General features: G+C 33.1%; 5 protein-coding genes across 7 annotated transcripts; 3 read left to right on the top strand and 2 right to left on the bottom strand.

The window, feature by feature from the left end:
* The first annotated feature begins 134 nt into the window (after positions 1 to 134).
* On the top strand, positions 135 to 1,795 carry LOC111600061 (zinc finger protein 84). The gene is made up of 2 exons (XM_023315991.1): positions 135 to 379; positions 464 to 1,795. Exon 2 carries the CDS (start codon positions 509 to 511, stop codon positions 1,673 to 1,675), a length of 1,167 nt encoding a protein of 388 aa, XP_023171759.1. The 5' UTR covers positions 135 to 379; positions 464 to 508; the 3' UTR covers positions 1,676 to 1,795.
* A 565-nt stretch (positions 1,796 to 2,360) lies between these two features.
* Positions 2,361 to 3,924, bottom strand: LOC111600080 (probable protein BRICK1-B). The gene is made up of 2 exons (XM_023316020.2): positions 3,728 to 3,924; positions 2,361 to 2,534 (listed from the first exon to the last, which is right to left on the bottom strand). Exons 1-2 carry the CDS (start codon positions 3,846 to 3,848, stop codon positions 2,425 to 2,427), a joined length of 231 nt encoding a protein of 76 aa, XP_023171788.1. The 5' UTR covers positions 3,849 to 3,924; the 3' UTR covers positions 2,361 to 2,424.
* A 561-nt stretch (positions 3,925 to 4,485) lies between these two features.
* On the top strand, positions 4,486 to 5,932 carry LOC111600079. Its single transcript, XM_023316019.2, has 3 exons — positions 4,486 to 4,573; positions 5,282 to 5,790; positions 5,855 to 5,932. The coding sequence occupies exons 1-3, from the start codon at positions 4,571 to 4,573 to the stop codon at positions 5,880 to 5,882; spliced, it is 540 nt and encodes a 179-aa protein (XP_023171787.1). The 5' UTR covers positions 4,486 to 4,570; the 3' UTR covers positions 5,883 to 5,932.
* A 1,442-nt stretch (positions 5,933 to 7,374) lies between these two features.
* Positions 7,375 to 14,265, top strand: LOC111600056 (glycerol-3-phosphate acyltransferase 3-like). Of its 3 annotated transcripts, XM_023315985.2 has the most exons (7): positions 7,375 to 7,609; positions 9,260 to 9,439; positions 9,556 to 9,798; positions 10,976 to 11,212; positions 12,349 to 12,585; positions 13,547 to 13,803; positions 13,877 to 14,265. In XM_023315985.2, exons 1-7 carry the CDS (start codon positions 7,475 to 7,477, stop codon positions 14,172 to 14,174), a joined length of 1,587 nt encoding a protein of 528 aa, XP_023171753.1. In that variant the 5' UTR covers positions 7,375 to 7,474; the 3' UTR covers positions 14,175 to 14,265. The 3 variants fall into 3 exon arrangements, with proteins under 3 accessions (XP_023171753.1, XP_023171752.1, XP_023171751.1); XM_023315984.2 differs by lacking the exon at positions 12,349 to 12,585 and having other exon boundaries at positions 7,376 to 7,609; XM_023315983.2 differs by lacking the exon at positions 10,976 to 11,212 and having other exon boundaries at positions 7,377 to 7,609; positions 13,877 to 14,263.
* Positions 14,266 to 14,406: 141 nt separating this feature from the next.
* Positions 14,407 to 16,564, bottom strand: LOC111600055 (carboxylesterase 5A). The gene is made up of 2 exons (XM_023315982.2): positions 16,123 to 16,564; positions 14,407 to 15,874 (listed from the first exon to the last, which is right to left on the bottom strand). The coding sequence occupies exons 1-2, from the start codon at positions 16,523 to 16,525 to the stop codon at positions 14,448 to 14,450; spliced, it is 1,830 nt and encodes a 609-aa protein (XP_023171750.2). The 5' UTR covers positions 16,526 to 16,564; the 3' UTR covers positions 14,407 to 14,447.
* Positions 16,565 to 16,734: the final 170 nt, after the last annotated feature.

A 16,734-nucleotide genomic window follows, 5' to 3' on the forward strand; every position in this document is an offset into this window, starting at 1 on the left:
TTATAGACAAATATTTTAAAACTTTAAAAATTTTTCTATCGTTTCTCGATAACGTATCTAGTGTGAACGGCTGTTGAAAGTAAAGCTAGTGTAGATACTCCATGAACTAAAATCATGCATATTGTAACGGGTAATCGATATATTTATATCGCACTCCGTTTATTGTCTACAGGATATAATTAAAATATATGAAAGAAGTTTTTATATTATTTACTATTTATATGTACGTACCGTCAAGTACATGTGCAAATCTTAAATCAAAATAGTACGATAACGCATTTTCCGTTCTAAAACAATGGAAATTTGTTTATAATCAGAATGGCCGACGCCCACGCCCACGCCCATCGAATATTTTAATGTTCAAAAAATTGTACCTCTGGTAAATTTAAGTGCCTTTAAGTGCAACACTGCAGATAAAAAAAAATGTGCAAACGTATATATTTGTAACTAACTATATTTGCAGATATAAAAAATCCAGTTTCGACTAAAAAAAAATAAAGAAAACGTAATGTCACAAATAATTCCAAACACACCCACGCCTCAAATGCTGACGACATCAACAATAACACCAGTCGAATCAGCAAAACCTCAACTCTCGTTTCCATCTCTAGTTGATGGTACTCAGGCAAATAATCTTCTGGCCCCGACTCCAGATGTAATACTTAGAGCCTCAACTATTTTTGGGGAGTTCAAACATGGCTCTTCATTGGATCTCGATAATGTACATAAAACGGTGGAGACTGAGCACAATATGCTGTCGGACGGTTTAGAATATGGTAGCGATTCTAAAATTCGAATAATGCCAACAGTAAAGCTGCTTGCTGCTCCCCATGCAGCAGATCCCAAACGAAAATTCGTATGTCCATATGATAATTGTACGAAAAGTTATGGAAAAAGTTCCCACCTTCGTTCCCATCTGACATGGCACACAGGCATTAAACCATTCGTTTGCACCGAGGTTAAGTGCGGAAAGGGATTTACGCGTTCCGATGAGTTGAATCGTCACTTGCGCACTCATACTGGTGAAAAACCGTTCAAATGCATACATTGTAGTAAAAAGTTTTCACGCAGCGACCATCTAACTAAACACTTGGCCACACACGACAGACAATTGAAGAGTAATAATCCAAAACGTTCATTGTCTAACACAACCCGAGTGAAGGGAGAGAAAAAGAATGCCTCTGATGCTGATTCGGGCTATCATTTTATGGCCGTAATCAATGGAGGCGAAACAAACCCCAATCAAAATCAAAATCATCAAACGCAGCCAACACCAGTAGCTGGCTATGAGCATACGCCATTCAGAATTAAATTGGAACGGCCCGAGCATAGCGATAAATATCAAATCATAGCCCCATTACCTGATAACCAATTGACAGCAGGCCTCAGCGATAAACCGGATGTTAAGTATGAGCCTGCCGAGGATATTGCACGCACACTTTCGCAATTACCGCCACAAGACGGTTCAAGTACCTATGGTATGCCACATTTTGTACAAGATCGACCATTTCGTTGCCGGCAATGTGAGAAACGTTTTAAGCGTCAAGACGATTTAAATCGTCATAATCGCACGCACACGGGCGAGAAGCCCTATGCATGTACTCAATGTTGTCGACGATTCGTACGTAGCGATCACCTGAAAAAACATCAACAGACCCATTTAAAATCGCGATAGCTTCTAAGATAATAATTATATGTTTTAAGAGCCAGTGGCATCATCCGAATAACTGTTAGATAAATCAGGCACATGTTTGGGGGTAAAAACAACAACAAAACACAATACAATAAAAATTTGCAAAAAAAAATATTGATATCTTTTATTATATTAAATTTGGAAACTAAGTTGTTACGTTCACTTTTTGGAAATGATGCTCATACTTAATATTAGCAAAATAACTTTAAATATCTTAGCCAATTTGATTTAGAATATGATCTTAACTAATAAGAAACTTCTTATAGAACCTGAGGATGTTTTTGTACAGATCTAAAAGCTGAGTGCCTTCAAAGCTGTTCGACTCTGCTTTCAAATCAAAGCATAATTTATTAAAATGTATTTAATGCTAATCAAATGTCCAACAGAGCGTGGCATTGGTAATCAATTGATAGTAAATTATCATCTGCCCAGCCAATCAGATGCCGCAGATTGTAAGATTTATGCAAATAAGTTTATACTGTTGGCATTAATTTATCGCTTCTCTCTATCAGATAGTTCTCATTGACTCCAAAAGTCTCAACTTTGTGGAAGTCTTCTTTAATTTGTCGCCCTAAAGGGCGCTCTAAATCACCAACTAAACTTAGTCAAGATTTAACCAACCCGCCACATCATCATATACAAAATCAAGAGCGTGAATTTTAGTTGAAACTGCATATTTTAATTCATGTTATATATATTGGAAATCACAACGTATTTATTTATTAAAACTATTACGTTAATGTTTCTCCTTGGGTTACACAAGCTTCCAAGTAGTCGATCCGTCGTTCTAGAATTGTCAGTTTTTCATTGAGCACAGCTAGACGCGATCGACAGGACATATCTAGAAATGAAGAATTTTTAATAAATAATTTAAAAATATATATAATAAATTAATAAAATTGTGGTTGCCGTCGGGCTCATCAGACTACTTAAGACTTATTTAAAAACATTGGGTTTTCTAATCAATCGTGAAGTGTATTTGAAGGACATTTAGACCTTTAGAACGATTGAAGATATAGTTTTGCCCAATTGGACATGCTTCCGAAAGGCCAATAATATAGTTCATAGTCCATTATAGTATATAAATTTATATTAAACTGTAGAACTGTATATAATAGTCAACACTGATCCACCTGTAAGACTTGCTGATTATAGCTCTTTAGCTCTCGGAACAATAGTGTTTTTTTTTTTCGAAATTCGATACGCCCCCAATTGGTTGGACTATACAATACAACCTTGACATGTGACGCTGGTTGTATCAGTATGTATTACATTTGAAGTCTATAGCTTTGCTTATATTTATTTTAAATTCGCCACGCCTCAGTAGGTGGAAATATTTCGACCCGTACGTAAGGATTATAGCTTTATAATTATTTAAGTATTGCCACACCCACTAAAAAATGGTTGACATTTTTATAAACTATAAATATCAAGTTTCACTAGTATTATCAAAATTATCATGTCCAAATGTGGGCGTATCCGTACAATTAAATACAGCTCAGTATTTATTGAAAGTATTTAGTCTCTTCAAATAGGCGCACACTGCACAAAACTAATACACTTTTTTAACAAGTGTGAACGAGTATTAAACTGGTAAAGAATTCTTTTGTATACGTTGGATACGCTAGAACCTGCAGAGAGGAAGAAAAATACAGCTGAATCACAGACAGAATTTCCGGTCGGAAAACAATCATCAACTGTGTCGGCTTAAAAATACATTTGAAGTATCTATCTCATGAAGCAACATCCAAAATAAGAAAGAATCGGAGGCCGTACAAACTTCGAGTCCATAGACTTAACGAAAGTCTTATCGTTATGCTTAAAAACAATATGCACTAAGAAGCTGAGATAAGGAGTTTCAAACATACATATACAAATCCAAACTCTAAATGCATTATAATGATTTTGATTTAAAATGTATTTTGTACACTAAATGAATCAACAATGCCCTATGAATCAAAGTATTTATCTCACATTTGATTAGTATACTAATTAAGGCAATTCTTAAATTTATGATAGCATGTAAATTCTTACCAAATGAATTTAGAAAATCTGTGATTCGTTTTATGCTTGCTGTTATGACTTCAATGTATTCTCGATTTGCCCAATCCTGATGAATTTGTTTTTGAACTGTTTCTCTATGAGCACCGCTCATTTTTAGGTTTTATTATCTTTATATATTATATGTTTTGTTTACACCTTAATTGGGGATGCTCGATATACACAGAATTTCAATTTGTTATCGATGCTTTATACATTGAGCTGATGCGATAAATAAAATGTCATATAATACAACTTTTTCTTATTGTATTTAATCCACTGAACATCATTTAAAATGATTTAGCATACTAAGAATAAATTTTTCTGTAAATTGCATAATAATATTAGGAAAACTTCAAATGTATTGCTAAGAAAATATTTATTACAAATTCATATAAAATATTTTATACAATAAGCTATTAATCGGCACTCAGCGCATAGCTTAAACAATTTCATTTCCCAAAATATTCCAATCGTTCCATATAATAAATCAAATGCAGTGTGTTTAGAGAAAACTTATCGACAATATATGATATGTACCGTTAAATGTATGTAAGACCCAAAAATATGTTTTAAATTGCATTATTTGTTGTTATTCCAAAAATAATCCATTTGATGATAAATCTTAGACCTGAATACATACATATAAAAATATGTTCACAATTACCTTGTTGAATATATAAATGAGTGTACTTTGATTTTTTAGTATTTGTGCGCGAATTTAGTTTGGCCACACTTTCTTTAGTCCTTTGAACAGTTGTGTACTCAAACAAAGTGAAATATGTATGTAAATGTTTGTGCATCTTATCGGTCCCACTTATAGAAAAGTGCATAATAATGGTAAAATAATGGATTATATAATTAAAGTATTTAACTTAGTACTGATAGCAAAATACAGTGAATATACTTCTTTAATAATGTATTTTTGTTTGACTAAATCAAAATTGTTTGTATACATTACGCCGTTGATACATACATACATATTTACAAACAATGTGTTTATTATTGAATTAGCGGGGCAATGCAATGCCATAAACAAGCGAACATTTGCCACCCCAATGACTTTCAGCTTAGATAGACAGTCGTACATCCATAGGCCTTCCTACAGAGGTGTTGAAAGGATAAATTCTAATTTAAATATATTTGAGAAAATCTATTTTTTGTGAATTGTAGTTGTAAAATGTTTTAATTAGGAACATTGGTCTTAACATGTTAATCATATCACCAGTGTCAATTTTTCCTCTCTTATATCACCCCGTCTGACAGAGCCTTGTAGATCCTCCACAGATCAAATTCGATTAGTTCAAATTCGATAATTCATCGATAACATTTTGACGTTCTAGCAATAGAAATCAAAATCGTTATTAAACTACAGTACCTTGAGCATAGGACATATATATTTATTTACCAATTAGAAAGTTGGATATCTGTGATTATTGTCTTAGATCATTAAGGACGGTGTCTAAACTTTTGCATTTAAGGAAGAAAAGAAATAATAAACAAATTTCAAAAGTTAATACTTATTTACCATATATTTTCTAATTTCAGTTTCGACTACCTCATGGAAGCTTAACAAAGATTCTAATTGTGCTGCTGTTCGTAAACATATTATTGTTAGTTAAAGTTTATCCACCTTATAAATCTGTTACCAATGGGAGTAACACACATCCAACAAGTACTTATGTTCAAAAAACTAAAGCTACTGTTCCTTTGAACTGTCCATATCATTCCGATATTGGAACTCAAGTGACAATGTCCACATTGAATTTGGATCATTTCATATCTGAAAGTAATATAACAAAGTTAACTTTCGCAAATATTGATATCAGTTATGGACGCTGGGATAACCAACATAAGTACAAGATTAAGGATTTTGCTGTTGTTGGCGAACAGTATACAGAATCTTCAAAAATTAGTTTAATATGCCTAGCAACGCAAAGCTCGGTAGAGCGGTTATACTCTTTACCGCAAGTTGCCGCGAACTGGATCGGTCCCATATCTGTAGCATTATTCTCCGCTGGAAATGAGGAGTATATTGTTTTAAAATATTTTGTCACGTATATGCGTCTCTGCTTTCCAAACGTTAAAGCAAATGCCACATTTCATATTTTAATTCCACAGGAATATGAAAACCTTCCAGGACATTTAACAGAATCCTTAAATATCAAAGGAAAATTTAACTGTCGAAATCCTGACAAGACACTAAAATTCTTACTAAGATTACGAACAGCGAAAACGTTAGAATGGAGAAAAAGAAATGTCTATCCTCAGAACCACATGAGAAATTTAGCCCGTAAAGGGTGCCAAACGAAATATGTGTTTTTAACCGACATTGATATAATACCTAGTGTTAATAGTGTTGTACAGCTCAATAATTTTTTTAAAACTGTTGACTGCGAGAAGAATTGCGCCTATGTTATTCCCACTTTTGAAATCGATGTTCGGGCATCTTTTCCACAAACAAAGGAGAGTCTCTTAGCGCTAACCAAAAAGGGATTAGCGAGACCATTTCACGAGAAAGTGTTTATTTACAATCAATATGCGACCAATTTTTCAAAGTGAGTATAATTTTTCAATTATTTGTGCGAAAAAAACATGAGTCAGAAATACTTTCAATTAAATTATATGGCAAAAAAAGATATGCTTTGTGTAACTCGAAACTTTAAAATTTAGTATTTCTTACTTTTCTTTTCAGGTGGTTAACATTAAAGGGAAACGAGACTTTAGTTAGCATAAGCCACACAGTAACAAACTTTGAATTTTTATATGAGCCATTTTATATAGCTCTAGATAATGTTCCCATCCATGATGAAAGATTTACTGGTTATGGATTTACCAGAAACTCTCAAGTAAGTGTAGACTTTAAATATAACATTCTACAGTTTTGCCATATTTTGTAATCTCCCTATAAGTTATTATTATAATTTAAAATATTTGATATTATTTTTAGGTTTATGAAATGTACGTGGCTGGATACAAATTCTATGTTCTATCGCCCGTTTTTACCTGCCACTGGGGCCTACAAAGAAAACAAGCGAGGCCGGCATGGAGAGAGCAACAAAATAATGCTAACCGAAAAAAGTTTGACATCTTTAAAAGTGAAATATTTGCACGATATAAAAACGATCCACATATTAAAGTTAAATAAATGTGTTCAATTTTAACCTAATCTATATGATAATTTTAATTGAAGTCATGGTGTAAACATAGTCAATCGCTCAAAACTATTTTCATAACTGGAGTAGTCTGTTGGATAAACTATTTTCGCAAAGTATTGGAAGTCATCGACAATGAATTTAGATGAAGATAATTCGTGGAGAAGGCCGAACGTTTTTTTGTTTTGTCGATTTCTCGATATATTTCCTTAATTATCGATATTTTTGCTTAACTTTTCAATGTTATTTATTGAAGTTAATAAAAAAATTAAGCTTTTAAGAATATTTTCTTCAAATAGACTCTAAATGTATAATATATTTACACGTTTTCTACTCTATTTTAGTTTGGGTTAAATTCTGATGCCGTTTATTGTAAATAATTAAAAATTGATAAGTTTTTAATATAGCATATAACATTTGTCACTGCTACTTATCATATCGATATTAAATAATAGTCAAAAGTAACGAAAAGGCTGACGACGCTCATCGCTATCATTTGCTTAGGTTTACCAGTTTAATTTATTTTGCCGACTATTACTGACTTAGTTGATATTATAAATAAATAAAGAATTGGAATTGACAGAGAATGTTATACGGAATATTAAGTCTTTGTTGGATTCCGTTAGCGGGATTTATTTCATTCTTAATTATTTTATCTGCAATCAACAAATCTATTGGTGTGCGGAAAGCATACGTTTCTCTCCTTCTAAGGATATTTGAGGTAAATTTAGTTAATAATTGTTTGTCAAAAGTATATATATACATTTATTTATAAATAAAAAGATATATAAATAGAATTCACAATTTGTTTATTGCTAAAAAACGCAATTTATTAAATCGTATTGGATTATAAATAAGTTCATAAATATAGCTCGCTTCAATAGTAGTACTGATGTGTTTGAATAATAACAGTATTAGAAGCTCATAATTTTAAGCTTTATTGACATAAATGTCAGTTAGCCTTAATAAACCTGTTTATGCACTATCATGATAGTAACGGAACATTTAGCATCGAACTTTCTATGTGACGAATTGATTTCATCAAAATACAAACAGTGATTCAAAAAAGTTTTGGAACACCGTGAAATTTTGTTCCTCCAGGATGATCGCTTAATGGAAATGAAAATTGCGTAAATATAGTATAAATAAATGTAATGTTATAAATGTGAAATATGTATTCGTGAGTACTATTGTCTAATAGTGTTCAGATATTTTGTGAAATCGGGAATTACAATTTTTAGAGTTATTTAACTTTGATTTATTCTGCAAATTCATCTATAATTTATATAACTTGTACCCTTGGGGTCGTAGTATATCAATAATAGCTTTGCCCTTCATAGATTTGTTAAGTCATTTTTAAAACAGACCAATATGATCATATAAATTGTTTTTGTAACCGTAAACGAATATTACGCAATTGACAAGCGCACAACTGTTACGTTACTTTTATGTACCGTAATAGTTATTATAACTAAGATAGTAAAGTTATATATATTGACTCCGATTGAAACACCTTTCTATTGGTCAAACATTATATGAAAATATCATTTTTTATGGACTCACAGTTGATTGCATAAAGGACAACTGTGGAGTCTGATTTTTAGTGAATAAGCGATCCAAATTAACACTTCCGTTATACTACATAAAATACTTGTGAAAATCAATTTATAGTTTAAAAGTGTGATTTTTTTATTTCCTAGATAGTGGGGGAAAAATAGTAAGGATAAAGAACATCTGTGTGGGTGCAGGTTTTGAAGTTTTTTAACTTAGATACTCCCAATAATAATGATAGAAGCAGTAAAAGAATAATTTCTCCTAGGCTTTTAGAATGGCAAGCAATATGAAAATAATTTTGTAGCTTTAAACATGAGATTTATTGTCTTTTAACGGAAAGAAATGATAAACGCTTCTTTCCAGATGACATGCAAATATGAAGTGTCAACAAAAAAAAAAAAAAAAAAACAGAAATATAAGCATTCAGACGGGTAGACCATCAAAACCCGGTAAGTACACCGGCTTGATTAAGTTAAGGTCTTGTAAATGACGATTACATATAGATATCTCACTTGGGGTGCTCAAGTCAAACACTAACGTTCATAGCTTTAGAGGTTCACACAACACTTTACAGGAATTAAGAACTTCCAAAATTTACCCCTTGTAGTTTTTGGTATGCATAAGACAGGGGGTGCGTCCTTTTCACTTAACTTAAGTATATATATTTAGGTCAATGTAATGACACTGATCTACTGTTATACGATCCCTTTAATCAATTATATATAGAATATATTGTAGTGCCAACGACTTATTAATAGATAAAGCCTTACACAGTATTCTATTTAATGTGTTAACTATCTAATTTTCTCATTTTTAGTACGGCCGAAATAGTATAGAATCGGAAAAAACTGTTGAAGATCAAGATCCACATGTGGAATTGGTGAACGGATTAGACACAAAAGAAACAACAACGGGATCAGTGCTTATCAACCGGGATGCTGTTCTGCTACCCCAGGCTCAAGAACTTACTCATGAAAAATCCAATGTTTTAAAAAAGGTAAATAAATCGTTGCAGATATTAAACTTTTAAGTAAAGAATTATCTTTTCTGATATAAAATCCATCGTGCTAGTTAATTTTATAAATTTAATATTTCTATTTCTGTATTTTTTAGGAGGAAATAAATTTCGATTTTGAAAATTGCTTAGATTACGTAAAAGCTGGCATTGAAGCGATTATCGAGGATGATGTCACCTCAAGATTTCAGGCTGAAGAGCTTAAAAACTGGAATATGCTTACGCGAACAAACCGACATTATGAATTTATATCATGGAAAATAACATTGATATGGGTGCTTGGATTTGCAGTGCGATACAGTATATTGATGCCACTGCGCGTACTAGTTTGCTTCATCGGAGTACGTATTAATTCGGCGATAATACTCTTAATAACATAGATAATAGTCTTACCTCAGCTAACAACCTTATCTGCTGCCCAAATTGTCAAAAGTTATTGTCATTTATACTTATGACACACTCTCTTCGAAATTGCTTAGGCATTAAATATTGGAATCTGTCTGTGTTTAAAATGAATTAATTTATTAATCAATTATCAAATTGGTTCCCACGCACTCGGCGACTGTCTACAATTATAATTATCTAAAGTGGGAGCATGAGGCTAACTATATTTTATACAGCTTTTCTTATAGCTTAAATCAACTTTAATCTTTGACTTACTTAAAAGATCAACAAACTGGAAAAATCGTTTTATTATTATTATTCATTTAACTGTTTTGCGAACCTGAACAACAATTACTCTAAAATGTTTTGTGTGTCCAAGCGTAAACTATATATATATTTCGTCAAGATCAACAGACAACTTGTAATCCCTTTTGTCAGCCTATCTTTGGAAGATGTAGAGAAATTTTACACAACGTTCTACACGGTCACGGGTTTTTTGTATAACGGGATTCGTATCTGCGCGGATTAATATAAATGTTAAGTATATAAAATTAGGGTTCGGAAATAAAAAGGAAATTCAATGCGTGGCACGGGGTCAGAGGATCTGGTAGTCGGGCACTCCCGACTACTCTTGGTCATTTGTAAATAATTTAATATTATCATTTTTTTCAGTACTTTATTGTATTACTTATTACTTATTCATAATTGTTTATTATTTAATTTATAAGTCGCACATTTTATTGCTATTTTAGTTTCTGCAATTTGAAAAATTTTCAGTGATGATATTTTGGAAAGTACATGTTAAGATAGTAGAAATAACCATGTCCGTCTGTCTGTTTAAATGCTTTGAGATTATATTTTAGACTATGCAAAACGTGGTCTTTGACACATTTCACAATTTTTTAAAACAGATTAATAGATTAGAAAAAAGCATAAATTGCGTAGAAGATTTTTAGAAAACTAGCATCAACATATATTACATATAATAAAGATCGAACTTATGCATAAGTTTTTAAGTAAAAGAAACAAAAGAAAAGGAAGGGGGATGCCAAGCACAATAGAGCATTAAGGAGAGATCTCGCTCACTATTTTTTCCATATATACGTTTATTAATATTTAACTCTGGTTCTACAGGTTGTATTTACAGTTATTTCAAATGCATTTGTGGCCCTCATACCTTACCGATTTTTGCGGCGACCCTTAGCGGATTTGTGTTTCAAAATCACATTCCGTCTTATATCAAGTTCTATTTCAGCAGTTATAGTCTTTCACAATAAGCAATATAAGCCCAATTCTTCTGGGTTTTGTGTAGCCAATCATACGACCCCCCTGGACGTTGCAATACTCTCAACAGATTGTACATTTTCCTTGGTGAGAAAGAAGATTTTACGTTTCAACTCTTCAGTTTTGTTTAAATGCATTTTCGTTTTTTCGTTCCTCATAATTATGATTTGTTTATGCATATTCAAAAATTTCAAACAATTTTCATACGCGGGCTCCATTACAATGAAATCATTTTGTTTAAGCTGAAAAACTTCGCGCGCCACATATAATAATACTTTGATTTCCTTTTTGGAAGAAGCTTTTGCCAATACCAAAGATTTCCATATATATATGATTTGTTATATGTTAAATGTTTCTGTTTTTGTTTCTGTTTCTGTTTTTATCTAACGTTATGTTCCTGCCTTTTGTTATTGTCCTTCAGTTAAGAAAAATGAGAGTTAAACCAGCTTAGAGCAATTGCAAATAAAATACAATTTGGTAAGTGGGAAACGATAATAAGGTAAAGTACACGGTTTGTAAATGGATCAGAATTTGTCAGAGTTAGCGCAAATGAAACTAAAATTGTTTAAGATATTTGTGTCATCAGAACAGCGCAATTATATAGTCGCGTAGACTAGCTTCAGATAATATGTAACTAAGACCATTTTACGCGTTAGTTGTGCACTCAGTAGAATATTTCTAATGTAAACGTCCGTCAATGAATTTCCAATTGTCTTCAAACAATACATTTGTAACCCCAAACAAGTTGTTCAGTTCTGTAAATTAATTAATTATCTAACATCTAAAGTGTGGCGTAACGGTACTAATGAAGGTTCCCACACTTAATATTACTAATAACACATAAACGCCTTGCCGTCCAATCCATTTGTCTATATAAATAATGTCAACTTCTTGATCTGATGGAAAATTAGAAGCTCTCTTTGGTTCCCCTCTTGCGTATCCAATCGATAAATTAATACTCTCTTGACACGACTTCAGCTTTAGATGTTTGCTCTCTACACTGGGATATATCTGATATAAAATGATGTTATAAGGAGTATACACATGGCTAATCCCAACGAAAGCATGTTGTATAATGTCAAACGATGCGTAGTTATATATTTAAATTGATGCAAATGGCAATATTTTGATTGATCAACAATTAAAATATATTAAGTTGTTAAGCAATAATAATATAATATAAGCTCTAAATTACACACGCCTTCTGTTTTATGCAATCTCAGGTAGTGTGGCTAACAGCATGCACAGCTGCTGTGGGCAATCTAAAGGATGGCGATAAGAAACGGGCTATTGTGAATAAGGTTCTGGGGCAATGCTTTGGTGTCTTGTCCAGCGCTATTTCTGCAGTTATAACTTATCATAATGAGGATAATCGGCCGTCATCGACAGGTATTTGTGTGGCAAATCATACAAGCCCCATAGATGTACTAGTACTGATGTGTGATACCACCTATTCTCTGGTAAGATAATATAACAATTTCGAGGAATATGCACAAAAATTACACGCCAAAACCGTTTGGCATCAAAATTGGCAGTTTTTGTATATATAATTTGGCTAGGACACTACGATTCATTTTTTCAACATTCCACAAAAGTTGTGAAAAATGATTCTTAGTTTCAATATACATATTTTAACTTTAATTTGAAAAACATTCCACATTTTACTTTCTAGTTTCCATTCCTTAATTGAAAATGTAAATACAATACATTGAATTTTACATCAACGTATTCAATATTGCAAGAGTATGCTTCAAAGGTTGTTAAGATGGGTATTAGATGAATTCAAATCTGTGCGCATTGTGCGGGAATAGCATGCGCATGTGCAGCTAGCCTCAACTGCATTTCATGCTTTCGTGCATCTATGCATGCAAGAAAAACTGAAAATGACAGTTGTAGAGGTATCTCTTAGTCGGACCGTGCCGACTGATGTAGTCTTACTTGCTTACATGGCTTTTCTGTAACGTCTTCGACTAGAATGCCATCACTTTCGATTCTTCTTCTTAATTGAAGTTATGCTGAAAATGCCAATTGAATCTCATAAGTCTATTGCAGCTCGAGCATTTATACCTTAGATAAATGTAAAATAGAGTTCTTTTAGAAGAATCAGTGGTTGTTATTATTCCTATTCTTTTTTACGGAAAGTAATTCCATTTTTCCAGATATCTTGACCAATACTCAGGTAAAAATTCAAATTTTATTGGAATACTATGTCATGTCACTTATTGTTCTGTCGAAAATTCATTTGTAATTCGTTTTAATTAATCATCGTTCAAATCCTACCCTTAGACGGAAGTGGAGACATTCATATAGTTAATACATACAAACATGCATACATACATACATAAATATTATTATTTAAATGTTTTGTTTGAAAACAAACAAAAAAGAGGAAAGAAAATTGTGCATATTTATTGTTTATAGATCGGCCAACGGCATGGTGGATTCCTTGGCGTTTTGCAAAGAGCCCTGGCAAGGGCTTCTCCCCATATTTGGTTTGAAAGAGGAGAAGCCAAAGATCGTCACTTGGTTGCCGAAAGACTAAAGCAGCATGTGTCCGATCCAAGCAATCCGCCAATTCTTATATTCCCGGAAGGCACTTGCATAAACAATACGTCGGTTATGCAGTTTAAGAAGGGAAGCTTCGAGGTTGGCGGCGTAATATATCCCGTTGCCATAAAGTAAGTGTGTTTTTAGACATCCCTAACTAATAGGTCTACTATATATGAACAACTATGATTGCTTTCGCTGCAGATACGATCCTAGATTCGGCGATGCATTTTGGAACAGCTCCAAATACTCAATGATGCAATATCTTTACATGATGATGACATCATGGGCAATTGTGTGCGATGTGTGGTACTTGCCGCCAATGTACCGTCAGGATGGCGAGTCGGCAATAGATTTTGCCAATCGTGTGAAGGGTGTCATAGCCAAACAAGGTGGACTGGTGGATTTGGTATGGGATGGCCAGCTTAAACGAATGAAGCCGAAAAAGGAATGGAAAGAAATACAACAAATTGAATTTGCAAATCGATTAAAATCGGATTGACGTTTCAGTTAAAAACTTATTATGTTATTATTTGTAATTTACAATGGAGAAAATGTAAAAATAAATGACTTTACCAAAAAAAAAAAGAAAAACAATAACGGAACAAAATACTTCATCAATATCAAACAAAGATTAGAGAAATAAGGAAAAAGAAAATATCAATTAAATTTGCCTGTAAATTGTGAAAAGAAAACTCAATTGATCATTTTTATTAATTTCTTTAATGGTCGGTCAATGGTAGATATCTATTCATAATCTTTCTTGTAAATATTATTAAAAATATGTTAATATAGGTATTTGTACATATATATCAAGGCATATGCATAAACATATAACTAAGTACATTATATAAGAGATTAGGTTAGTTGTTCCTCCATTTGTGGAATTACAGCATTCCGTTGCGAAATTCACAATTTTCGGATACAAATTTTTCCAAAACTGCACTCGACGATTGTCCGAAAGATAGCCAGTATTAAAGCTTTCATCGATTATCAAATACGAATACTTCGGCGGCTCCATCGTGTTCCATTTGACGTAAACGTTGGACTTTGTAGGATTAGAAGTTTTAGCGAAATTTGCCCATAATGTCATGACAATGTCTGCCATTTTCTTATCAGTGGACTTCCACTCGACAACGTTGCCCACATATGGAATACCCCAAACGAATATCTGGTCAAAATATTTCGGCACTCCAATCCAATTCGGTAGATCAGAACTTAGAGTTTTCGATCGAAACTTAAATATATAACTATAAATTGTCTGATGCTTGCTGACAATATCTATAAACGTTTCCAACGGAGTCAAATATAATTTATCAGTATGAGCATTGATTAAGTTTGTATTAATTTTCATCTCTTCCTCGCTGTTTTCATCCGAATACATAAAATTAATTGCGTCGGAAATTATGGGGAAGTTTGTACACCATTCGTTGCTGCCAGTCGCTTTATAAATATCATTTACTGCAATGTCGGAAAAGAAGTTCTTAAGATCATCCGTTGTCAGCTCTGTTGTAATATATTCTTTGAAGACTTCCAGAACTTCCTCCATATCGGTGATGCCCACAATTAGGGGTACTTTGTGATAGGTGCCACTTTTGAATAGGTTTTCTGGCTGGTTTTCGATAAATGGATATGAGGTATTACTCAGTCCATAATCGACAATCGGGCCCCATTCAACAGACGGCAGATTCTCCGTTATTATTTTTGCGTCGATTCTCTTCAGGCATTGAATAAATAGCGATGTTGGTCTGCGAGCACATCCGAAAATATTTGATATTTTATCCAAATCATTATTGAATTCATGTGGAGATCGAACGGAAACTAAAGGATTGCCAGACATTATAATGGCTTTGTGAAACGCACCCTTTGACCACTCTCCCGAAGTCATATGCAAAGCCGCACTTATTGCACCAGCATCGTGGCCCATCAATGTGATCCGGTTCTCGTCACCGCCAAAATAATTGATATTTTTCTTAACCCAATACAGTGCAGCAGACTGGTCCATCAATCCGAAATTTCCTTGAGCCTCGCCGTCATCAGTGGAAAAGAAGCCAAAAATATTTAATCGATATGAAAATGTTACAACAATAACTTTCTGCTTGAAAACCAATTGAAATGGCTCAATGTCAATTGGGCTGCCCATTGTAAAGTTCCCAGAATGGATCCAAACAATGACAGCATATCCATCAACTTCAGGTAGCCCTAAAAAGAGTTGTTTAAAGTCCAAATTAAATTAATTAAATTAAAATACTGATGTAATATCATAAATATTCTATGGGAACAATTACTGCAGAAAGTCTTGATTATATTCCGATCTTAATAATCTGTCTAAATATGAATAGTTTTGTATTATAATCAAACAAATCTGCACTATTTCATCATCGATCAGTATAGCTATCAGAATATCAGAAAATATTCTACATTTGCCTTTAAATAGCTGTAGTGCTTACCGTCAGGTACAAATACATTTAAATTCAAACAGTTCTCATCATATTTTCTTGTGCCACCCTCATTAAGCATTTCTCCCGAAATAACATCCAATACTTTTTCAAGCTGGGCATTAGCTGAGGCGCGCGCTTGTTGCCAACAGCTGGGCGCGAAAGAAGTTGCATTAAAAACACCTTTCCATGGCGGCAATTCAATGTCAGGCGGAGAGAATCTAGCAGCGTGTGCATATCGAATGCCCAAGTATGCCTTAATATTTTGAGTCCGGTACATTTTCAAATATGTCCCGGAAATAATACCATTTCCGGGTATATGTATATATGGTGCATCGATGCTAATCACACACGTGTAGAACAAATTATAAATGACGTAGAAATAAACGGAAATGAACAAATTCTTCGACCACATCGTGACTTGTATTATTTTTGCACATGCTTAGAGGGTTTAAAGTACAATACAAAATAGTTCCTAAGACTTATTTTTTGGTCAATAAAATTGTCAAGGAACGAAAAACAAGCTAATAAACCCTGTTGCTAAGCCTTCGTATCTATGGCAACAATCATTTTTTTTTTGGAAGTAAATCATTGCTAAGCCTTCGTTGCTATGGAACCAATCAG

The sequence above is a fragment of the Drosophila hydei genome, unplaced genomic scaffold, assembly GCF_003285905.1.
Source record: "Drosophila hydei strain 15085-1641.00,03,60 unplaced genomic scaffold, DhydRS2 tig00008130-arrow-arrow-pilon, whole genome shotgun sequence".
Lineage (NCBI taxonomy): Eukaryota > Metazoa > Arthropoda > Insecta > Diptera > Drosophilidae > Drosophila > Drosophila hydei.